The sequence below is a fragment of the Colletotrichum siamense genome (assembly GCF_013390195.1).
Source record: "Colletotrichum siamense strain Cg363 chromosome Unknown KSG_Cg363_contig08, whole genome shotgun sequence".
Classification (NCBI taxonomy): Eukaryota; Fungi; Ascomycota; class Sordariomycetes; order Glomerellales; family Glomerellaceae; genus Colletotrichum; species Colletotrichum siamense.
This window is the reverse complement of record NW_023501021.1, coordinates 3827951-3852747: the sequence shown is the minus strand read 5'-3', so window position 1 is coordinate 3852747 and position 24797 is coordinate 3827951. Positions and strand designations below refer to the sequence as shown.

The 24797-nt window shown below is 51.9% G+C and overlaps 6 protein-coding genes across 6 annotated transcripts; 3 read left to right on the top strand and 3 right to left on the bottom strand.

The window, feature by feature from the left end:
* Positions 1 to 1093: 1093 nt before the first annotated feature.
* CGCS363_v012527 (Secondary metabolism regulator LAE1) lies at positions 1094 to 2596 on the bottom strand (the record flags this gene model as incomplete). Its single annotated transcript, XM_036644376.1, has 9 exons — positions 1094 to 1124; positions 1175 to 1594; positions 1639 to 1776; positions 1839 to 1876; positions 1932 to 2086; positions 2140 to 2181; positions 2237 to 2330; positions 2389 to 2421; positions 2480 to 2596. 9 exons carry the CDS (start codon positions 2594 to 2596, stop codon positions 1094 to 1096), a joined length of 1068 nt encoding a protein of 355 aa, XP_036490549.1.
* Positions 2597 to 3288: 692 nt separating this feature from the next.
* Positions 3289 to 3777, top strand: CGCS363_v012526 (uncharacterized protein; the record flags this gene model as incomplete). Its single annotated transcript, XM_036644375.1, has 1 exon — positions 3289 to 3777. The coding sequence occupies one exon, from the start codon at positions 3289 to 3291 to the stop codon at positions 3775 to 3777; it is 489 nt and encodes a 162-aa protein (XP_036490485.1).
* A 10798-nt stretch (positions 3778 to 14575) lies between these two features.
* CGCS363_v012525 (uncharacterized protein) lies at positions 14576 to 15064 on the top strand (the record flags this gene model as incomplete). Its single annotated transcript, XM_036644374.1, has 3 exons — positions 14576 to 14938; positions 14992 to 15012; positions 15062 to 15064. The coding sequence occupies 3 exons, from the start codon at positions 14576 to 14578 to the stop codon at positions 15062 to 15064; spliced, it is 387 nt and encodes a 128-aa protein (XP_036490571.1).
* Positions 15065 to 16328: 1264 nt separating this feature from the next.
* CGCS363_v012524 (uncharacterized protein) lies at positions 16329 to 18888 on the bottom strand (the record flags this gene model as incomplete). Its single annotated transcript, XM_036644373.1, has 3 exons — positions 16329 to 16337; positions 16392 to 18175; positions 18237 to 18888. The coding sequence occupies 3 exons, from the start codon at positions 18886 to 18888 to the stop codon at positions 16329 to 16331; spliced, it is 2445 nt and encodes an 814-aa protein (XP_036490561.1).
* Positions 18889 to 19857: 969 nt separating this feature from the next.
* On the bottom strand, positions 19858 to 21521 carry GDT1 (GCR1-dependent translation factor 1; the record flags this gene model as incomplete). Its single annotated transcript, XM_036644372.1, has 3 exons — positions 19858 to 19928; positions 19979 to 20852; positions 20904 to 21521. 3 exons carry the CDS (start codon positions 21519 to 21521, stop codon positions 19858 to 19860), a joined length of 1563 nt encoding a protein of 520 aa, XP_036490476.1.
* Positions 21522 to 22668: 1147 nt separating this feature from the next.
* Positions 22669 to 24742, top strand: LE14B (LEC14B protein; the record flags this gene model as incomplete). Its single annotated transcript, XM_036644371.1, has 4 exons — positions 22669 to 22819; positions 22888 to 23022; positions 23078 to 24544; positions 24594 to 24742. The coding sequence occupies 4 exons, from the start codon at positions 22669 to 22671 to the stop codon at positions 24740 to 24742; spliced, it is 1902 nt and encodes a 633-aa protein (XP_036490475.1).
* Positions 24743 to 24797: the final 55 nt, after the last annotated feature.

Sequence of the window (24797 nt, the reverse complement as noted above, 5' to 3'; positions counted from 1 at the left end):
AAAGGTTTTTTAAAGAATAGATCTTAATACGCTAGAATATTATTAGTCTAGATAAATAGGTCGGAAGTAGGTTACCTTACACCTTCCTCTAAGCGCAAGGCTACCTCAGATACTTAAGGGCATCACAATAGGTTGAGTATAGTACTCGCAGCTTCTTCACCATCATCTGTTCATTACTCTATATATCCTTACCTAGTTTAGAACTAAATACGGTTCGGGTAAGGAGGCCCGATCACCATATGATTCGTTGCTAGAAACAAAAGCCTCGCCTATTTGATGAAAGAGGATGCTCTTCAGCTTCTCATATGCGCAGCAGTGCTCCGGAATGGGCATTCGGGGAGGTCTGGTCCAGTTGGGAGTCGAGAACGGAGTTGTGGCGTTCTCAGGGAGCACGGCAGCAAAAAGGCCCGTCACAAGGGGCAAAAGAATGGACAATCTAGGAATCGAACCTAGGACCTATCCCATGCGAAGGGATCATTATACCACTAAACCAATCGCCCGTTTATTATTGGAAAAGAAGAGATGCGTTGAGATTATGGCGGAAAGATCGTGAGGTGTCAGGAATGGGGATTGGTTGCTGGGAGCTGAGGTGAGACATGGCGTTGTGGTGTAGGACGACGTGAACGGATGAGGATTGGGGTCAAAGTCAGAGGTGAAAACCGAGCTGCGGAGCATTCCGATAGAAGATGATTGCAGTCGACTCTGCGTAAGTTGCCTTTCGTAGTATGGCGGGGATTCCTTTGGGTAGGAACTCTGCTATGCTGGCGTATGAACAGATGACGAGGACGGAGAGAAATACTGTAATTACAGTGATGAGATAGCATTTCTTTCGGTTGACTAATTAGACTCGTTTGCCTGATTATCAGTACTCTGAAGTAGACTTACATCACCTCCCTGGAGAACATTGGTCCGCAATAATCGCTGTCATTTCTCGATGTTTTGTCCCGATACGCACATCTGGTCCGAATCCAAGTGAAATACATGTGACATGTTTTGATTGACAAGCAGCTTTCCTCTCCTGACTCATTGGCCTCTCGTTAAATCATCATTTGGTCAAATTCCCAACTTCAGTTATGAACCAACTTCCTTTGGCTTACAGAGGCTTTCTTCCGTGAATGGACCAACTACCCGAATTAGCAGCATGTCTTTCCCTTCAACAACGACTGCCACTCACATGTTATAGTAGGCGTGGATACTCTTGTCGCCAAGTTCCTTGCAAACTTCAGCGGCAAGGGCGACAACGTCGTCTCTCGTCCAGCCGAGGACTCGTGTCAGGGGAGCCATGATAAACCCGTCGAAGTTAGGCGCAATGTTCTCATAGTTCCAGGCACCAATCTCCTTATGCTTCCGATCCTTGGGCCATCTGTTGGTCGGCCATTTGAAGCGATGAACTTGCACGTCGGTGAAGCCGACCTCTTTCAAGACCGCTTCGAGGCGGCCGAACTCTTGGAAAGGAGACCCAAAGATTACCATTGCTTTCAGGCAGAGGTTGGCGCATCTCAAGATTGCGCTGTCTTGAGTCAAGGTCCCGTCGTCTGAGACAGGCACGGCATCGATGTCGTTGAGCTCCAAGTAGCCACCAGGGTTCAAATTGCTTGTGTTGTTAGCATGGCATGTTGGCCTAGGTATGTGACTTACTCGTAGCATCTCTGGACGTATCTCTTCCAGTCAGAGATACTTCCGGTCATGGTTCGACTATGGATGTAATCGAAATGCTGCGAAAAGGTCCACGGCTCCTCGATGTCGTCGACTATGAAAGTCACGTTTGGCGGTACGCTAGAACAAGGGTCAATATTTGGGAATGAAACTCGGGAGAAGTTCCACAGGGGATCCCATACAATGTTGTTTGAACGGCAGACAGATCAATGCCGATAATCTGTGAAAACTCAGTACTCCGCATCAAGGAGAAGGGGATATCGATATCCAGCAACCTCAGCCTCAGGATGCTCGTCGCCAAAGTCAATGGCCCAAGAGCCCGAACCTGTACCAACATCCAATACACGCCCAACCTTAGATCCTGACTGGCTGGGCGGTGCAGTTCCAAGTCGGTCGTCAAAGGTGCGAATGAACAGGTTGTGTTGTAAGTCTACGGTTGCTTAGCTACAAACGCTCCACGTGTGCAACATCATAAGCTCTTACCAAGTCGATCGATCTCTTTGGTGTCATTTGGCGCCATGTACTCTGGATTCGGTAGGTCAGATCTCGTTCTTGTAGCTGATGACATACACAGACTTACTCCCTTCCTTGTACGCGTGATAAGTCCGTCCATTCTCTTGTCGATACTCGAGAATGGAGCCAGTTACGCTAGTTGTTGAAGAGACGAAGGTTCCCTGTGTAAAAGATGTTTCAACGTCGTGCTTTCATAATGTGTCAGATGCTATCGCTTACTCCGCTGATTGAAGAGACATCGTCAACCGCGACCTAATCGTCAAGCGAGTCATCATTTTTACGCTTCAATAGCATGTGATGTGATTTTGACCTCGTCGGCAGCAAGCACGCCGTTGCTATCGTCACTGACAGCGTGAGCTAGTCGTTCTTTCTTGTTGAGAGCGTCATTGCTGAGCCCAGCTCTGGCTGTAGCGTTTTGGTCAGACATATTGGGAAAAGACAGCACGGTTGTCGGCAAGAGAGAAACTAAGGGATCTTTATTTTGAAGCGAGAAGAATTCTTTCGAGCGTATATAAGTCAGATCATAACTAATTCTGCCGTCCGGCGATGTGGCTACATTGGGAGACTCGGCCTTGTTGGTTCCAGGTTCCCCTCTTCTCGGCTGAAGACACCATGCATAATTGTTGCAATTCACTTGCAGAAACCCGCATTCTTTTATCTTTGGTAGCGAGCCACTCGTAAAATCATGCAGTTGCGGTGCGGCACAGCGGCAAGGGCCCATCTGGCGGCTATGAGACGACTCTCGTTGGTTTCCTGTTGGTTCGCAATTTCGTTTCCAGCAATCAGAAGCAAGCCTGAGACAACACAGGAAAAAAAAGAACATTATCATCAAGTTGAAGATCACCAGCAACTTCTGCTTCATTGTAAAGTTTGGAGTAGTAAAATGCGGCGTTAGTGGAAGACCGGACCGGGCAAGCCACGTTGTCAACCACAGCAAGCATGAAGCACAAGATCTTATCGTCAACAACGGGAGACTATCACTAGTTCCAGGCACCAGCGTCGGATGTGGGGTCATTGAAATACCTGCATTGTATTTTTGTGGCCAATTTGTCCTCTGTTTCCGCGGCCACAGTTTGTTTCTTTTCCGGACAGGTTATCGGCGTTGTTCCACCTCACAACATGCCCTCATCTCAAGAAGATATCGCGGCCTCGCTTGCAGCCTACCGATCGTTTATCGCAGCACAAAACCGCCGCGTTCTGGATGTTTACGTACCCTTCATCGCCACAGCCGAACCCGATGAGCTGGAAGACGAAGAAGATCTCAATGAGCTCCGCCTGGAAGCTTTGGGCTCACTTCTCGATACAACGCTCGCAGACTTTGGTGTTTCAGAACAAAATGAGGTTCTAACACGCTACGACGAGCTCGCTCCAAAGATCGGGGCTGACGGCACCTACGTAATGCACGAGGACAGTCACGAGGAGCGTGAGGCTAAGCGACGGGAGTACCTTGACGAAATCGAGAAGAATCTCAAGCTGAAATCAAGAGAGGACGTACGGGAGACGATCTCTATCCCAGAAGATTTTGGCATTCTGGCCGGGCTGGTCGACGGCGTCCTCGGTTACGGCATACCATTCTGGCGCAACACAACTCAGCCAGCTTTCTGGTGAGGGTGTAGACGGTACCTGGGCTCGTATGCCTCAACAGTCATGACGCCCGAGGAACTGAAGGAGTATGCGGGCCTCGGCAGCTCCTGGCAGATCGCGGGAGGCTGGACGCCGGGAACCGGACCTGATGCCAACTTCAGCATCCTGTACTGCCGCGAATGTGACGAGGATGCTTGGAAGTGGAGGTACACTTTGTGCACAGCCGTTGATGGCGAGCACATATTTGAGACCATCCCGGACTTTCTGGCCTGGTACGCTCATTTCGGGGAAGATTATGAGGTACCTGACGTGAAGGATCTGAATGCAAATAGAATTCTAGGCTGTGACTTCTAACTATAACCATCTGGGTGAACGAGAGGTCATTAAAAGGCCGATAAGATGTATGCGTTATTGAAGAAGAAGGAAACACGAGGTCAGCCGAGTGAGAAATCTGTTGAAGAGTTGATGACAGCAGAGAAACTTGTGGTAAAGGGAAAAGATAAGGTTTTGATTTGAAATGTCGTCTCCCCTTGAGGGACAAATCAAGTCCGCAGCTCGTTTCTTTTTACATGAGACATTGTTACGTACGGTGCAACTTATTCAAGTGATAAACATTTGAAGAGCCTTGCGTGGCCGACGGAATTGTCAAAAATACTCAGCAGCGTCACACTACATGAAAATTCAATGATGATATGCATTCCATCCTTTGTAGTGGAACCTTACAGCAGCCATTGTTTAGCGGACATCCTGGGAAGGCTTCGAGCAGTGCAGTATTCTTGAAGTAATCTGCATGGCATGAATAAAATCTTGTGAGAACAGGATAGTAAGATCGGATCAGAGTCGTCTGAACCAGCTTTACTTTCTCGTCCGACCTCTACGACTGGTGCTGTATGGAAAGACTGCTCAGGTCGCCCGTTTTGAATCCGGCGGGTGTTCACTTTGTGAGTTTTGCGGATGGATACCTCATCTGCTCAGAGTGTCTTGGCCCGCGTGTGGACAGAGCCTTTTATTGGTCAATGATCACGTTGCACGCGGGCAAGTCGAAGCCAGGAATCAGGCTGCAGCTGTGACCCCGCGGTGACTCATTCCTCCCATTCCTCATCCCATCTGACTTCTTTACTTCAGTCCAGGCGCTTGCCAGCAATCGAACGCCATTACAAAGTTTATCACTATGTCTTCAGGCACTCCCACGTACATCCCGTCGCCGAATTGGGACATACCGGCCGATAGCGATATCGTAATCCTCGGTCGATTCATCAAGGATCCCAAGAACCCCCAGAGCAAGGTGCTCAAAAGCAGGGATGAACCGCTCCAGCCGCCCAAGATCTATGAGGGCGAGAAGACCGACTGGAATACTACCCTTGACCGATTGCGTTCAGGCAGCATTGGACTCTGGGCCAAGTGCTTGCAGATTGTCGGTGGTCAGCTGAGCTTCAGCCAACTCAAATCCTCCATGGAGAGCCACAGGTTCGCAAGATTGGAGACAAAATACTTTCTGCCAGATGACGAATACCTTACGGAGGCGCTTCAAGATCCAGGCGTGCAGGCTTACCTTCTGGTGAGCAACTGGCGGAAGCCTGTCTATTTGATTACCGGAATCAAGATCGCGAGGGGAGCCAGTGTTAGCTTCGAAGACACCATAGAACATTCAACCAAGGCTGAAATGAAGGTGGATGCGTCCAGCGCAGGTGCGCCCCTCGAGATAGGACCCGAGACGACCTACGAATCTAAGAACAAGAGGGGTATCTCTTACGGCGGGTCTTCCGACTACATCTTTGCTTACCAGCTCACGAAAATTCGGCCGAAGAAGCAGGGCCAGGATCTGCTCAATGAAAGTTATGTGGAGGGTGCAGTATTCGGCAATGATGATGACAGTGGTGCAACGGAGCCTCACATTCGAGACATGTTTGAAGTGGAAGAAGAGACCACTCTGGGGCTTTCAGACAACTGGGAACAGGTCAATACTAATGAACTCTGAGGGTCACATTTTCTTTAAGCGGAGATTCGAAACTGTCTGCTGAGACCTTTCCTTATGCTCACCTTAGAAAACCCACATGATATATCACCTACAGGTTTTCCAAGAGCCATAACTACATCTCTGGCCATCAAATTCAGAATTGCTGCACGTCGTATTCGATACGCTTCACTACCGCATATGACACTTATCATCCATGTCACGTAGAACAAAAGCAACCCCCTCTATGCTCTTTGCAGAACGCTTACACACCCATCATGATTTAAACCCCCTATGTACCTAAACTTTCGGCGCCCAAGACCTGCCTCAACGATTCTGCCACTTGATTCAAAAGTTCATCGTTATCCAGAAGCTTGACCGTTAGAAAGTCCCATGGGAGCAAGCTCTTCACCCTGGACCGGTTGTGTTTCTTCAGCATGCGGCCCTCTAAAACCGCCATCATACCTTTCATTTGTCGCAAGCCTTCAGGCAGATGGCCATAGCGAAGCCTGTTTTCGGGTGTAGAAGTTGCCACAATCATTCGGATGCATCCCAACAGATTCGCCGCCAGGCCTGCTGCCACTGGAGTCGCGTATGATGTCCCTGATACGTACGTGGTCGTAAAGCCTTTCGGATCGGCAACCTTGACAGGAACTCCCTCCCCGAAGGCGTACAATACATTATGAACGCCCTTGTCTAAGGGGTTGAAACTGGAGTCGTTTCCATCGCCAGCAGTCGAGCTAATTCCAATGACCGACATGTCACTTGCTGGCCATGCCATGCGTTTATGAGCGCCATTATTGCGGGTAGCCGCAAAAAAAAGGGGTGGCCTCTCAGTCTTCAAAGCCTTCTCGATAGCCTTGCTAATCAAAGGGATCGGCTCGTCGAAACCAAAGCACATGATGATCATGTCAACCTTCCACTCGTGTGTCGCGCGGTCGATAGCCTAGACGAGTAAGCATGTCGCAGATGGATATGTGCGCTTTGGAAGCACTCACCTCGGCAACACTTTGATGAGCTCGAGCAGCGTTTCGAGAATCGGAAAGGTCTTGACTATTCTCGAAAACTCTTGCAACATAAAGGTCGGCTGTTGGAGCAACTTCAAGGACAATCTGGCCCACTCGGGTGCCATGTCCATCGCGGTCAACCTTCCAGTCGTGACCAGGCTTCCCCGTCGCAAAGCTTTGGGACTGTTGGGAGCTAATGCGCTCATCATCCAAATAAGCTTCCTCAAGAACTCCAGGCAGCTGGAGACCTGTATCCAGCACGGCAATCTTCACACGGGTGGCCCGTTTCACTGCCTCGCCACACTTCTTTTCGCATTTATAGTACAAATCATGTACCGCTCTAACATTTTTGAGCCACTCCTTACTACATGTAGGTTCTTTTCTGTGATTTACAGCGTGAGCAATATGAAAGCTCCCAAAAGGAGGGTTTCTTACCTGGCCATGCGATCTTGGTCCTGATGATCGAACGATCCAGTCTGGCTAGCCCCCTTGACCGTTCTTTCTCGATCAATGCGTGCCTGTAGGGTGTTTGACTGGACTGCGAAGGCGTTTGAAAGAGCCTTTTCAATGGGGTACAAAACTCTTTCGAATATATATTTTCTAGCCTCGAAGCTATCAAGGACGTATCTGGATTCTCCGGGCTCAATGCATGCTGAGATTGCCGGAGCGAAGCAGTCGTAGATATTTATAGCACGACTTGTTTGACACGTTGTAGCCCAATTGTCCTTGCATAGATTGGCCATGACACAGCGGTCTTGGGATTTGTCACATTCGATGGGAGCACCTCGTGCTATCTCGAGAAGAAGTATGCCTAAGGAGAGAATATCGGGAAACCGGTGGGGCTGGTTAGTCTCTCTCGTTGGCGATGCTGGGTTCGGTGGGGAGCAGCTCGTCGTGAAATAGGGCTTTGTGATGTCTGGCGTCAAGGTCTGGTGGGAAACCACAAAACAGATGTTCTCGTTGTTCAGACCTTCTTGCAACCATGGTCCTCGAAAAAAGTGCAATAGAGAGGTTGTCAGGACGAAAGACAAGATCAGACGGTCTTCTACTCCGATAGAGGACATCAAGGATTCCCCACCGTTTCGCCTCGACTGGAGGAGGTATTTGAGTGACTTGAAGTCGTCATCCGCAACCCGATTCAACTGAATGATGTCAATGTCGGGTTCAAGCTGCCACAAAACCTTTTTGCAGACAACCATTCGTGGTATAATTCCAGGCTTCACTCCCTGAATAACCCTACAGAGGTCTTTACTGATTCTGATGGGCCCTATATTATTGTGGCTAATGCTCTAGTCAGCTGGACTCGGCTGTACATATGGATTGACCTACCTCTGACGTTCAACCACAGCCACATCCGTATCCTGCCACTCATTGTTGCAAAAGCTCGTCGGAAACAAAACACGGAAACGGATATCTAAGTGCGGGTGGGTGTTGCGGTAAGGGGCTGTTTCGAATCGTTGGTGTTTGGTTAAATTTAGCCGTGTCTTGCGACTGGCATGAAATGTATCTCCTGGGCATTGGCAGATCCAGTTTTCCCTCAACAAATTGAAGACATTTTCTGTGCAGTCTGGCATATGCTTCAGAGGATATTCTGAGAATCGGATAGGGCACGGCAAGTCCGAGTCTATGGTGAATTCCAGTAAGTTAAAAAAGAACTCGACGGTTTGACTTAAACTTTGCAGCAACCTCATGCGCTTCTTGCGATCGTTGTTATAAATGCGAATGATGACATCGATGTCTTCCAAGAAGTCTTCGCTGAGCTCTTTAGCTTGAGGCAGTATTCTCCGGAGAGCATGGACCTTCGGAAAGGTGTCTTCTGCTCTGCACTCAAAACCGAGATGCCGAAATACCGGACCGGCAGTTCTGTCCTTTCGGGATAGGAACCGCCTCTCTAGCTCTTTCAAAATCTCCAACATCTTGTTCGTGACATCAGTTTCATCCCTCGTAAGCCTCTGTATGGTCTTCATTGGATCCCATTTCCTGAGATACGAGTCCAAGTTGATAGACCAAGTGATGAAGAGGATGTAGAAATCTTTGATCTCTATTGAGCTGGTATCGTTTTCTGCGTCGTCAGACAGGCTATGATGCCTCCTTATGGCTGTTTCCGTAAAGACAGGTAAGACTGCCACAAGGAGAAGGCGCAGATTTTCTGGTTCGAGGTTGATAGCCCCGCCTCCGAGCAAGAGACCTTGCAGAAAGTCCATGATGTGTTTGTAGTTGTCTGACAAAAGCCAGCAAGCTGTCCAAGCTATCCGAGCTGTCCAGGTTGTCCACCCCGCACTTTGTGAGGGGATGTACGCAAGTGCTTAGTCAGAGTGCTCCAATGCCTTCGTCGCCGAGATTGGGCATCATCAGCGGTGCCACGAAATTAGCCCTCATTGGCCCAAAGAGCGGTGGGCTGCATAAAGATCTCAATCATCCAGCTGCGGCCTGGGCTACGGCTAATCTGATTACATGATATGGCTACGACGTCTCGAAATGTCCTCTCTGACACCCAGCGGGGCTCCTAAAATACCTCCTCCCAAGATACCCAACCCGCACAACGTCCAACATGGATCACCGAGAAGGACGCAAGCACAAGCACACGCACATCCCCTTCCACGTTGCCATCGACGAGTTCAAGAACAAAAGCCGCTTCGAAGAGGCCCGCAGTCCACAAAGGCTTGACTCGAATGAGTCTTCCTCTGCTATTGCCCATGGTCGTGTTGCTTCGAGCTATGGAGGCCACTCCTGTGATAGCGACAATGAGATGGTCGTTATCGACCATTCCGATACCCTTTCAGGACCTCCTTCCATTGTTACCGATACCGAAATAGTGGACAGAAGGCGAACATTCCCCCCAACATCGGATCAGACCTTTTCAGAGCTTAGAGGTTTATTGAACCGATGCAGAGAAGTTCTTTTCCAGCTGTCCGCTGATGGCTCAGCTGAAGATGTCGACGCAACGGAGACGATGGCGAGTCTCAATATCTGGGCGGCGAACATGGGTGTCTTCCGCGAAGGGCGCCAGTCATTGGCAGCGCGGTTGAAGAACGCGCCTCAAATTGTCTGGCTGGTCCAGCAATTACTAGTGGCGCTGAAGAATCATCTTGGTAACAATCACCCACCCTCGAAATGGCCGAATCCTTACGATCCCTTCGACAGAGAAGAAAGTCCAAGAAGACGATGGCGAAGAGGAGGAAGACCCATCAGTCAGCGCATCTGATGATTCTTCCGATCGTTCATCTACCCCTTCTTACAAACTGCAGCTATCTGATGATGAGGAGGGGTTCTCTCCATCTGCAAATGGAATGAACACCTGGGCTTCGATTCAAGACATCACAAATAGTCTTCGTCAATTAGCACTCAACACCCACGTAGCGGGGTTCCAACATCGCCAGGAGCGTGTTTTACGCTTCAAAGGTCTGGAGCGCAACAGACAAGTAATTGGGCTCTTTGAATTCCTCGCACGCCAACATGTTGATCACAACTTTCCCAAGGCGGGAGAGTATTTACTAAAACGCGTAGCTGACTCCATCGCAACACGTCGAGCGCGGTTCATGTACCTCGAGCTACACCAGAAAAAGACATCAACCTTGAATGAACCTGCCCCAATGCTGGGACTAGCCGAACATTCGGTAGAGATGGAGAAGATTTTTCCAGAATTCCAGTCGTCAGAGGGACAAAATTCCAAACTCACGCTGCCACAGGGAGAAGTTCGAAAAATGAGCCTTCCACCCAGCGTCACACTCTCCAAAACGCTGGTTACTCAACTCGACGAGAAGCTTTTTGACCAAGCCACCAATAACAACAAACGCGCACAATCCGTGACATCCGTTCAGATTTCCACCGGAAACTTTCCCTCGAGACCGAAATTAGACCCAGGAGGGTTTTCCTTTACTTGCCCGTATTGTTTCCTGGTCTGTCCAGCAAAAGAAGTCAGCAGTCAAAAAGAGTGGATGTATGTGTCCCGCGAAAGTGCGAAAAGCGGGAGTATAGCAGTGATCTAACCATAGTAGGGGCCATCTAATTCACGACTTTGAGCCATTTTTCTGCGTATTTGAGGAATGTGAATCGCCATTCGCGTGTGCGGGTTCACAGTCTGGCTGGCTTAATCACATGCGCGACAAGCACACGAAGCCTAAATGGGAGTGCTGTTATTGCCAACCGTCGTCTGTTTCCATGTCATTTCAGACTCCAAAAGACTTGGAAAGGCACTTATCAACACAGCACGCAAAGGAGGTCGCGGCTTCACTCCGTCCCACTCTGGTTAAGCACAGCATGATAAGCGACCAATATGTCTTGAACAACTGTCCCTTCTGTGGAGGATTTCCCGAAGAGATTGAGAGGGTTAACCCTGACCGAAACTCCAAACAAGCTCTAGAGGCTTTGCAGAAGCATGTCAGAGACCACCTTATTTCTGAAGCATTAGTCTTAGCTCCTACGCAATGGGAAGAGCCAGAGGGTGAACTTGACGATACCCTATCGGAACCTCAAGCGCAGATAGACAAAAACAGTGGACGCGACCTCGAAGAATTCAGAGACGATTATGACATGGAGTGGTTAAACATATCCCGCGACTTCAAGAAAAACACTTCGATCTCGGAATGGTCTCCAGATCCAGCTTCTGCGACAGTGGAAGATAATGATGAGACACAGACACACATCGAAGCAAACGAGAACCCGACGCGGCACGACCTGCGAACAGCCATCAACTTGGCCGCAGATTTGTTGGGTACGTATCCTGAGAGGGCATTGGAAGCAGCGGAGATCATTTCGGATGCTCTTGCATGGACAGCGACCGAGGAAACGTCCGATGACGACGTTACTCTCGCAAAAGAGCAATTGATCCTTTGCTATCTCGAAACTGGTGACTTGGGAAAAGCGGAAGGCTTAAGTCGCCAAGTACTTCGTGCCAGAATGGCGAAAAGGCCTCCTGTCATGCTGCTTGTCAGGGCTGCCCGACAAAAGTTGACCCAAGTTCTAAAAGGGATCAGTGCCCAATATCGAGACCAAGACGACGATGATAAGGCTAATCAAGCAATTGGTGAAGCGCTTGATTTAGCAGTCATGAATATCAGCACCCGAAACAATCCGAAAATTAGTGAGGATGCTGAAGATGTGCTTCATTGTTGCTCAATACTCCTCGATCACAGTTCTGAGCTACCTAAAGAACGTGTGCGGCTTATCGAACTCAGACTTATGGCGTTACAGAAGACCGGAGATAGTGATAGTTTTGAGGATTTGCATAGGATCACCTTGGAGAGACACCAGTTACTGCGTGCCTATGTTTTGGAGCTGGAAGACAAAGCCCAAGGTGGGAAGGTGTACGATGAGGCCCAGAACGCAATTGAAACATTCGAGCTTAGGTCAATAGACCACAAGGAGGCTGCTACTTCTTTGTTGGTCGAAACTGAGGCTCTCTGGGAAAGTCTTCTGAGTCTTCAGAGCGATAATGCAAACGAAAGGACAAGTAAGAGGATAAGAGGATTGGATGACCAAGAAGAGGAGGGCGAAAAGGTGGGAGATGATGACTCGGAAGATGACAACCTGGGAAATATCTATCTAAGTGGTTACGACAAGAGAAATGGCTACCTGAGAACTGGCTACCTGGGAGATGACGACTCGGGAAGTGACGACTCGAGTATTCCGGTAGTACGTCAAGAATCGGCCAGAGCAAGCCCCAGTGTGGCCGACAGTTCTGAAATCCGTATGTCATGCATTCAAAACTCCCCCGGATCTAGGCGCTAATAATGATACTTAGGCGAAAATTTTGTATCCTTTGATGCTATGCCGGCAAGCGGGAACGAGTATGGCGCTTGTCCTAAAGATTCAAGGGACATTGACTAACTTCTTTGTGACACCCAGGGCAAGTGAGAGATGGATACAAGACTTCATCCAATTTCGCAGAGGCATACTACCGGATGAATTCGATAAAACTGCTACAGAACCAACCCGTATAACCATCATTGACACGGGGATTGACGCTTCCCACCCATTCATAGAGAGGCACTGGCATCGTTGTCGACGTCAAGCCGATGGAACTGAATTGCCTCTTTTCAAAGATTTCGATCACTTTCTCGATGTCCCAATCGACGACGACGGGCATGGCACATTCGTTGCTGGTCTGGTGTTTCGACTGGCCCCAGATGTCGAGCTGTCGGTGGCACGGGTGTGCCAGAGTCAGGCGTCCATGAGCCACGATTCCCGTTGGCAGGTAAAAATGGCACAGGTGCAGACGCTTCTTCCATCATCTTTGAACCCACTAACCAGGTCACCTCTCAGGCAATATATCACGCTCAGAATACATGGGAGGCCGACATTATTCTTACAGGTTTCGGCAGTCACGAAGATCCGACAGGCGAGCTTAGGGCTGCAATTCACAAAGTCAGAAACTCAAATGTGATCTTCCTGAGTGCGGCAGGAGCTTTGGGAAGCTTTCCGACCCTTCCTATGCCCGCTAGGTTAAGCGGCGTATTCAAGATATCCGCTTGTGACCATAATGGTTATTCGCAGACGATGGGCAGGCGAATCACGTCAGACGGAGACTACTGCTTCAGTATCCTCGGTTCCAACCTTAAGTCCACCTGGCCTATATCTCTCAAGGCCGACGGGATAGAATCCGGCCTGGAAATGGCCGAGGATGGGGATCCCGAATTGCCTGGACTCTGGACCGTTATGTCGGGAACTTCTTTTGCAACTCCCGTTGCAGCAGCCCTTGTCGCCATAGTTTACCAGTTCTACGACAAGAACCGGGCCGTTCACATGAAAAGTCTACCTTCGCATGTCTACTTCAAGACTCCAGAGGTCGTGAAGGCCATTCTGCTGAAGATGAGTCTGTTTGGCCTAGATGGATATAATATCCTTGCCCCGACTTCAGGCAAAGATAACTACTTCAAATTCTATCCTCAAGTCGGGAAGTCACAAACGGTCTTTTTTGCTGAGGCACTGACATATATTTTGTGGAATTTGTAGAGGGGGTGAGGACACTAGGCACGAATAAACGGTGGCATGGTTCCCAATGAAGAGACGAATTCAATATTGTCTCCAAGCTTTTCTTCATTTTAGGAAGGTCAGATATGATGCATGGTAGGCGTAGCTCTCTTTATTCACTAAGAATATCCCAAAAATACCATGATGTATTTACTTCCAGCGAGTCTATCATTGCTATTTTTCTTTCCCACATTAGCACCGAGGGACGCCGGTCGTTCGTTCTCAACCAACCCCTCATCAACACCGTCAATCTTAACACATAGTTGCGGATTGCCTTTTCTAACTACTTATTCTCTTCTCCGACCGACGAGTTATCTTGATTTGTATCGCCATAAATGCATAAATCGGTACTGTTTGCGTGCGTTGTTCTATTGAACAGGAGGAGATGAACATATTTTTCGCAACCTACATGCAAATCTGAAACCTGCTGACGGCATCATAATCTTTATGATACATTTGGTATTGTTGGCATTCCTGTAGAGCCCCGATACTATGGCAAATGACATGCCATCGCTGCCGCCCCAGCTGAGGAGCACTGTCTAACTAGGGTCCCTACGCTCATGGGCGTCATGGCAGTCAACACTTCTCAGCGAGAGCAGTTCCAAAATTAAACCAACATGATTAGCCAAAAACGAAAGGCTTTGTTTTTCCCCTTAACCTGCGCCGCCACCCTGGTGGCATGCAATTCGTGTCAAAATTGACAACTATAATGACCTTGCTAATCTCACCGCTAAGCCCTCCCAAGCCATAAGCCGAACTTGCCACTCCTATCTTCTTCCTGCAACGCTTCTTCCTTGTTTTCCAAGTAAGAACACCATCCTTCCTAAAGTATTCCTCATAATTACACTCCCTGTCCTTACTACGAGCACGCAAACATTTACCACCATCCATGTCTCATTTATCCGAACAAGCCGTTGACGCTATCGTCGCCAACATCGATAAAATGATCACCGAAGTCATCTCAGCCAACACCGAATGGTTGGCGTTATGCCGGCTAGTCCGTCAAGATGATCCTATGGCTACAGCGGCACAGAATATTGTTGATCGAGTTATCAAAGTTATGAATGAGACGCGCGAAATGTTGCACTGGCACGCGAACAATGGGAAAAGGCTGTGCAAGCTGGAACGCTACCTCGGAAAGAATGATAAGTTTGACAAGAACCTGCGCCGCGCATTCGAGCTACATGATCAGTGGGCCGGGGGTTTGACCGAAGAGCTCAAAGAATTGACCTTATGGCGCGATGAATGGTCAGTACCTCGTTCCCTTTACTGACTACTTTACAGAAGCTGACAATGTTACGCCAGTCGATCTCGGAAACGCTGCACGTGAGCGACGCCAAATTGAACAATCGGCAAAGTCTCGTTGAGACGGCAGTAGATACTCCCATTTCAGTAGCGATAGAGAGAAAGAAAATATGAAGACTAACGTGCGTTATGAATCCTCCTTCCCTTGAACTTTTTTCTTCGAAGTTTGCCGCCTGGCTGCGCACCTTTTTGACTGCCGTATCTTCCATTATAAAATATAAGCAAGAATGTGCAAGCTCGGTCACTAGCGTAGCTGTTACCTCTGAGTTGCGTACTTACCTAGCTTTTGCGTTTGACCCAGTCAACCATCGCTAAGCAATTCGAATTCGATGATAATCCAAGTCTCCAAAGGCAAGATGACAAAGCTCCTATATTTGTAACAGACTGCTCATCTTTGCAAGAACTTGGAGGCCAGAAATGTACCCAAGGTGCTGCGATACTTTGTGCAACTTCAGAGTCCGTTAACAAGGCCCCAACGTTCTCAAAGTGAAATGAGCACCGGCCTGGACCCACCCTCTGATCCCAATTGGCCCAACCATCCCAAAAGCAGCCAAGCTCCGATCGTGTCACGTGGTGGTTCGGCCCCGAGTCAGGCCACCCCAGGCATCCAATCCACAGCTGGGGCCTCACGAGGTCTATAAATATGTGGCCTCCTCGCGCGTCTTTGCTTGTTTTCGTCTCTTTTCTTTTCTTCATACTTACCTTATCTGGCCGTTTCTGGGGATCATGAAATCCGGGCGGCAGAGAGGGAGGCCTGCATTGCACATCGCGGAGTCGACCTCTCTCGATTGTCCTTCGGGGCCATCGTGGGTGCAATTTTTGATTTTTGCCTGTCGCAAGACATCCTTTTCATTGTGCACATTGCCATGAGCAGTGGTATGAAGAAGAGACCTGATACGTAGATGCCGATGTGATTCTGCACGACTTCTCTTGAATGAGAGAATGGCCTGCGTACGTGTTGTAGTTGATCTGTCGAATATTTGGAACATGCTGTCGTACCTGCCGTTGTCTGTCGTCCCTGGCGTCGTCGTCCGTGTCGTCCCTGTCTGAGGAAGGAACTCGCGACACTCGCAATTTGCCCTCCACCTCCCTCAGCCCACGAGTCCAACTTCGTCTCGTGCCTATGTCAAACTTCGTTGATAGAACTTAGGTACTCAGATTACAGTTGCTGCTTCGAAAGCCGCCAAGTAGACGCCAGCATACGCGCACCACAGACGTCCTGAGCTTCGCGCCGCGATCACCAAGGGCAACGGCCCAGACAGCCCAATATCGCCAACGCAGCGGATTTCACCTCAATAGTACACCGAACATGTGATCGTTCAATCGAGTTCTCATTTTCACATCATCTAACATAGCACCACAGTTTCCCAGCGCGGATTACACTCCCTCCACCGACTCACCCTCACACACCCAACTCCGACCCTCCTCGCGACAAACTGCTCGTAAGGCAGCCGCTCCACAAGCATGACATTGAACTGCCACAACTCATGAAACTGCCCCTCGATAAACGCCCACTGGCCTCTCTCGCTGGTAGCCTCCTGCAGCCCAGCGCTGATGACGATAAAATCGAGCATCCTCCTGCGGTCCCTCTTGCCCTTCCGTCCGGCAATCCACTCCGGGTCCATCTTGTCAAGGTACCCAACCTGCCGCCCCATGACGTCCAGAATCTCCGCGTCCTCGAACTCGCCCGCCGCCGCCCTCGTCCCCGACCGTCTGTGATCACGCCCGATCCGCAACGACGCGACGGTGGTATTAAACACCAAGCACCCAGGAAAATCGCTCGCAATCTCCACAGCCGCGGCATCTAGCCCCGGGCGCGCGAGGGCTTCCCACGGGCTGTGAGGACACCGGTTCCACATCTCCTCGTACATCCGGTCCGTCTCCTCCGACACGTTGATCCTGCCGCCGCTCATCCGCCGCTGCAGCTTGGGTAGCTTGTCCGGGCTGATGATGTTCATCTTGCGCATCTCCATGCCCAGCCATCGCTCCCTGACGCCCACCCTCCCCAGGCCGCGGCCCGGATCCTGGAAGTGGAACGCGACCAGTGTCACGACGCGGACAAGCTTGGAGTCGTTCAGCTTCTCCTCCCCGTGAATCCATCTGTATCCCGCCTTCCCGGCCCATCCCGCCCAGCTCCAGCTCGGGATCCAGGCCGTCTCCTCGCGGCGCGCTGCCCTGCCCGTGTGACTCCACATCAAAGCCTGCGGCAGACACGTCGCAGGCAGCCCGTACATGACCTCCGTCTTCATGGCCTTCTTCACCGCGTTGCCGACCCCGGCGAAGGCGTTGAGGACGTCCCCGCCGTGCGAGAGCTCGCGCGGCGTGTAGTTTTCCACCCAGAGGCAGTAATCCGCCAGCATGATGTGGTCTTGGAGTTGGATCGTGGTGGACTTGCCGAACCTCGGCTTGCAGTAGAACCCCGTTCCGAACGAGTGTCTGTTCTTTTTTCGTTTCTCGCCATCGTGACTGACCCCGGCATCTGCATCGGCATCGCCACAATCATGATCACCCTCGTAGTTGACCTCTTCGACGGGCGAGTAATGCGGATCATCCTTCAAACGCGGGCCCCACGTGAGTTCCTCCGCAGCTTGCGCGCGACAGCACTCGAATAAGACCTGATACTCCGTGATGAACAACCGTCGCTTCGTGAACAGCCTCTCCTGGAACGTCCACCCCCGCCTGTTCCATAGCGACGGGTCGACAATAGCCTGGACGCCATTCGGATCGATCCCACGGCGACTGTTCCGATTCCTCGGCGGTCCCCAAAGCGAAGCCCGCGGCCTCCTCTCGTCAATGTACCCCGGCAGCCCCTTCCCCGTGCGATCGTCCAACGCGGCCATGATGGCGAACGCCGCAGACCTGTAAATACGATCCATGCCGTCAATCTGGTCCGGCTTCGACCGCTCATCGTCCTGCACGATGCACAGCCGGTCCACCCACAGATACCGCTCCCCGAGGTCCCTGCACAGCGAGATCGTGTCCGTGATTATCCGGGGCAGCGAGACCGATGAAAGACTGCCTTCCGCCCCGAGATCGTCCGCGTTGGCGTTCACTAGCTGCGCGTGCCCGGCGCCCTCGCTGGCTTCCCACATGTAGCTCAGCGCGACGAACCGCACCGGCTCAAACGGCTGCACGATCCTCATGTCCCGCATATCAATCACGCGAAACCCGCGCGGCAACTCAGCTATACCCCCCATGATCAGCTAGCCATCCATGCTCTCTCCCGAATTCGGGGAACAACTCACATGTAGACGCATACTCAGCACCGCAAGCATCATGCCACCTCTCACAATGCTGAATCCATCCCTTCAACGTCCCGATCTCAAACCTCCCAACCTCCCACTCCTCAACCCCAACCAGCCGCGACACATCCCCCCCTCCCGCAGAATACTTCATCCGAAACTGCGGCGTCACAGCAAACGGCACCGGCACCTCGCCTCTCCCGTCCCTCACAAGACTCACCGTCACCTCCAAAAACAACCTCACATCCCCGCCCGCCAGCCTCCTCTCCTGGTCCACCTTATACCCCGAGTCCAAGAAAAACGGCCCCTGCACAGCGACATACACCTCCTCTGCCTTGGCGCTCCTCAGCCACTCTTCCCTCTCACAACCGGACCCGGCCCTCCTCCTCGCCTCCACAGCCGCCCCGACAGCGGCACAAACAAGACACCCGCCCCCGGCCCGGAGAACCGCAGCGAGAGGGAGATAGTAATGCGCCTTGGCCCCGCGCCCCGCGGCGAACTCGGGGACGTCCCAGTCCTGGCACCGCGCGCAGAGCCGCGGGCTCGGGTCGTCGGGGCGGCGCGCGGCGAGGTCTCTGGTGTAGTGCTTCGTCGATGGGGCGCCGCCTTTGGGGAAGTCGATGTCTGCGCGGAAGAAGTATGTTCGCCCGAGCATTCGGGTCCTTGGTGGAGTTTGAGTTGCGGGTTTTGGTTTGAGAGAGGTGAGGTCACAGTCTGGGGAAAATAAAAGTGGGTAATTGGTGATGTAGTTTCCAACTTAGATATGCAGAAGTAGGTTGATTTTGCTAAAAAGAAGCCCACGGTTGGTTGTGTCGTCTTTGTGTTGTAATCCGAAAGACTCAATCGCCATGGACGAACGTCGAAAAAAGGTGGGGGAGGAAGGGGACCAACATGGTTGTCAGCATGTTGGTCCGTTGCAGGAACCGGATCCTTGGACTACGACTCTAGTGCAGCATGGCTTCGAGCTACTCCTGACAAGCTCCGGATAGTGCGTCATGGTGTATTCTCTGTGAAGTCATTGAAAGTAGTCGTCGCTCGTGGTTATTTGTCTCTCCCGTCGTTTCGTTGCCTGGTTACTGCAGTCCCTCTTGCATATGTCTTCATACCAAGTCCTGATGGCCCGAGTTCAGGAGCAGCTCACAAAAACAAGTCAGGGTAGTGCAGATAACGTCAATACATTGTGTGGAGTTGGAGCCTCCGAGGTCACGACACCCGAGGTTCCTCTTCCTGATAACTCCCAACCTATGCCCCTATGGCCAGCACTGTCGCTATTATACATGATCCCGCTCTCACACCTCTTTCTGTTTTTTGCTTTCCGTGGCAGCCGAACGCTGATTTCCCAAGGGGATGTCCCCTCCCCTTAACCGTTTGCTTTCATATGTATGATCCAGAACAATAAGGCAGACTCGACGTCTCGTGTGATCTTTCAGCCATGTGATTCGTACCTTTCCCGCGCCGAACAGTAGAAATCAACCGAGGACCTTTCTGATTAAAAGTTGGTACGCAGCGAATGTGGAGTGCGTCGTTTGGATGGACTACACTAAGAGTAAGGCTGATGGAACGTGTGGAATGCGTATTCTATACAAGAAGGAATTTTAGGAGTCGAAATTGGGCGCAGGACGAATCATGCGTAGAAGGCCTCGATGAAGTAGATGAAGCCGAAAATGAGGAAAGCAACGGCGCCGCCCACGGTGACTGATAAATGTTAGCAGGAAACGTTACAAGAGAACGGCACCAAAACTTACCAACTTTGAGAGAGACGCGACCTGCGATAGCACGACCACCAATGACGGCAGCGCCAGTGCAGATGCAGTGACCGACCATGGCACCGAGAATGACCCACCAGTAATCCTGGCCGGCGGCCATGGCGATCGTGGCGATCTGACTGCGATCACCCCACTCGCCGAGGAAGGTCATGACAAACGTCTGAACCCACGCAGGGCTGAGAAGAAGGGAGAGGAGGTTGTTCAAGCCCTGCAGGGAGCCACGGAGGCCACCAGGACCCGGAGACAGGCTCCGAGCGGGAGAGGTAGACGGTGAGCGAGGAGGCGAGGGGAACCGGCTCTTAGATCTCGACTTCCTATCGTTCAGGCCCATCTCCAGAGCGTAGGGTGACACGGCAGAGCCGCGACGCTTGCCCTCCTTCTCCTTCTCAGCAAGCTCTCGCTCGACCTCGTGAAGCTCGGCCGTGACACCCTCATTGGGGTCCATGCCGAGACCCTCACGCAGCATCTTTGCGCCAAAGACGAAGAACAGAGCAGCGGCGAGGAAGCTCGTGATGTGCTTGGGAATCAAAGTCGGAACCGCGTGGCCCAGGACGGCAGAAAGGACGGTCATGACGAGCAGGGCGCCAAAAGCAGCTGAGAAAACCACCATGCGGTCGTGCTTCATCGCCATGAGGGCAGCAACAAGGAAGGTCTTGTCGCCGACCTCGGAGACCAGAATCATGGTCAAGGACAGAACGAAGGAGTGGAAGGGCTGAATCACACCCTCTTCGGCCTCACCTGCGGAGGTGGAAGACTTGCCCTTGGATTTCGGGAGATCCAGATGATCCTTGTGGGCCGAGTTCGGGATCGGGTTGGGCTTGTCGTCGAGCTTGTTGGGGAGATCTGCGGGTTTCTTGGACATGTCAGCATTGCGCTTAAGATAGCTGAGCTACCACATGCTTACCTCAAGGCCGGCGACGTGCTCAGGCGTGTAGCGGTCTTCATGTTCCTTGTCCTTGGTAGTATCCTTGTTGGCGGTCTTGTCGCTCAGAACCTTCTCCTGCTCGCTGTGTGGCAGAGGAGGCTGCTCTTTCGGAGCTACTGGCTTCGTGTCAACCTTTCCGCCTGTCCTTCCCTCTGCGGCCTTGCGCGCCTTGTCCTTCTCGCTGACACCTCCTTCGGTGCCGGTGGTGCCCTCCTTAGGCTTTTGACGGGTCTTGTCGTCCATGACTCCATCGTTGGACTCGGGAATCTTCTGTCCATCGATGACGGTAGGGTCCGATGGGCGTCCCTTCAAGGGAGGAAGGCCCTTCTTCGAATCGGCGTCGGCGGACTTCTTGTCGCCGTCGCTCTTGTCGACCCAAGGACCCTGATGGGGCATGCCATCCTTGCCGTCGACGGGTGCGTGTTCGGTGCCGTATCGTGTCTTCTTGGCCGAGCCAACGGGCGCATCGGCGGACTTGTCTGTAGACTTGTCGGTGGAAGCTACGGCTTTGGCGACATTCTTATCCGCGGTGTCGACGGAGAGGCCTGCAACAAGACCAGGGATCAGGAGCAGGAGCAGAGGAGAGGGTCGCCTCATGGTGAAGTGGTTCTCGAGGGATCGTGCCTCGAAGTATCAGCAGCAGCAGCAGGGAGCAATAGGGTGGGATGTGAAAGAAAGTGTGGTGAGTGCCCAGAAGTTCTTCTGTCCTCGCCAGGGGCAATAGCAAGAAAAGGGCAACGGGTTTCTGATTTACTGTGCCAATGCGACTGCAGCTAAGCCACGGGTTTTCTAAAATTGTTACGTATCTTTCTGCTGCACGGCCACGGGGGAGCCATTTGGAGGACGCGCCGCGCGGTGCCCCCATGTTCCGACGGGCTAAACGTGCCCCACAAGGGGCGACTTCAGTCTTAGGTTCAACTGTGAACCTGTGTTGGCGGGCCCCGGCGGCCCCCTAGAACACGCCTCTCGCAGCGGGTGAGTCGTTCCATTCCACTGAGGGGGCCTATATGGGATAACTCGATAGAGGACACGGTCATCCACGTCCCAGATACTGGACGGAGCTTCATCAGTGGCGTTGCAAATCATGCTGCTACTGTTGGCCCGCGCAACAGGTACAGGACTGCCTTTACCTCGGACTGCCAATGCCTTATGGACAGGGACATAGATAACTGAGAAAATAAGGTATTGCTGTTCATCGTGTTTCCTGACAGGTGGATGCAGCCGTGGACCGGGTTGCATCCATTGAACCAACCCCAGATTTGGTCGCAGAATTCCGAGAGCTTGCTTGGCCACGACGGGCTCCAGGATACGTACCGGATCAGCATCATCGTTGTGGGTTGTCGCAGAAGCTCCAGCTGCTGGTGCACTGAGTGCCGGAGCTTACAGCAGCTTCGCTATCTTATCTCCGCCGACCGGCGACTTGCTAGGGAACCCCACCTACCCCGGGACTCTTTATGGATGTCGTCAACGACCGCCTCTTCGTGAAACATAAACCGAGCATCGCTTCTCAACGTGATTCACCTAATAACCGTCCATTTGCACCTGAAATTCACCATAGGACCTCTCGCGCGCCAGACGATAGCGAAGCTGCCACGTACGCTCTCGCTGTCAACCCCCATCACACATCGGCAGTCTCATATCCGAGCTCCGTTGTATCATCCGCTGTAATCCGAGCTTCCGTGAACACTATTGGCTCGAAATGCCTCGATTCGGTGGTGACTCGCGGTCGCCTTCTCCTCCAAATATGGCGCCGTCCAGCGATGACGGTGAACCCACGTGGAGGCTGTTCTTCGATCCCGAGGAGGTTGACGAGATGGACAATGACGATGACGAATATGACCCTGATTTCCAAGATGAGCCTAATGAAGAGGACGACGATGAAAGTGAATATCATGGTGAGCCAGATTCCCACCTGCGTTGAGATGCTGCGAGCTTCATTGGCCTCGTCGCTTACACCCCGCAGATGCCGACGACGGTGGCGACGGCAACGTCGAGGTCGAAATGCTTTTGAACGCAGGCGAGAATGACGAGGAAGAAGAAGATGACGATGACGAGACTGGACCTGACAATACGATTTCAAGAATCATGGCTCTCTTGAGTATGTCTTGCTCCCATGACCAGTTCTTGGCACCTTTACTGACATGACACAACAGCGGGTGCGCGAACCGGAACAGGCTTTCTAACAAGGGCCCAATTGCTTGGTCTGATTGAGAGGGGGGAAGTGACGTTGCGTGGTGTTGATGAAGACGACGAGGACGACGATGTGAACCCGTGGGGAGCCGGAAGACGCAGGAGGAGGCCTCGGGAGCCGGTCAAATTTCCCAAGGTGCCGAGCGACGAGGGCACGAAGCTGATGCACTCTGGCGCGTTTGGTTCAAACAAGTACCGCGTGTCCAAGAAGCAATTGGCAAGGCGGATGCTTGATCGCGAGCTGGGACTCGGTGGCAGACGGGACCGACAACAAAATCAAGACCTCATGGCCCAGGGCATGATTCCATCAACAACACCCGAGATGATTGTACACTACGACGACCCGGTCTACTCTGGCCAGTTTTCTGACGACGGCAACTTCTTCTACGCATGCGGCCATGATTTCAAGGTCCGCATGTACGACACCTCGAATCCGTACGATTGGAAGTATTACAAGACGGTCACCTACCCCTGGGGTCAATGGACTTTGACAGACGCTTCTCTCAGCCCTGACAACCGCTGGCTGGCTTACACATCCATTCAAAGTAACGTATGTCTTGCGCCTACGGATCCCAACGATACCGGCGACCCGTATACGCTTGACCTCGCCCAACAAAGCGTAGAGCAACAGCGCGCCCAGGGGTGGCGCACGAGACACGCTTTTGGAATCTGGTCAGTCAGATTCTCAGGTGATGGTCGAGAGCTTGTGGCGGGTACCAACACACAGTCTATTGTCGTCTATGACATTGAGTCGCGCACGGTACTGCATAACGTTGTTGGCCACGAGGACGACGTCAACGCTGTCTGCTTTGCGGATAAATCCTCCCCGCATATTCTCTACTCCGGCTCAGACGACGCAACCATCAAGGTTTGGGATAGACGCAGCATGGGAGACCAAAGACCTGCCGGAGCGTTCGTTGGACACGTCGAGGGTCTCACGTATATCGACAGCAAGGGCGACGGCCGATACATTCTCAGTAACGGAAAAGATCAAACGATGAAGCTCTGGGATTTGAGGATGGTCATGTCCATGTCCAAGTACGACGAAGTCAATCCCACCAGGGTAACCGGAAATAGCGACTTCGACTACAGATGGGGAACGTACAGGGACGAGGACTGGTTCCCCCATCCCAACGATAACTCCCTTGTCACGTTCAGGGGCCATCGGGTGATGCGCACACTGATTCGCTGCCACTTTTCGCCGCCATCCAGCACAAACTCGCGATACGTTTACTCTGGCAGTCAGGACGGAAAGGTGTACATCTGGAACCTGGATGCTACTTTGGCGGGCACGATTGATGTAAGAAAGGCGACTAAGAACTCGCGGCCTCTTGAGCGCAGATATCGCATCTACCACGGGGATGACTTTCCAGGCTGGAACACATGCGTGAGAGACGTGAGCTGGCACCCCAATGCGCCAGTACTCGTTGGTAAGTAACGGTACACCCACGCCCACAGCCTAGTAGCTAACAATGGCAGCTTCCGCCTGGAACGGCTTCAATATGGCCCATGGAACGTGCACCTTGCATTCATACAACGAAACCGAGGACGACGAGGCCGAGCCCGAGATGGGTCGTAGTTTGGACGAGAAGCTGCGTCCGGTAGGCGACGTCGGATTCCACATGTAGATCACCTGCAGCACACATCACTGGCGAAAAAGGCAGCATGGGATGATTATTTTCG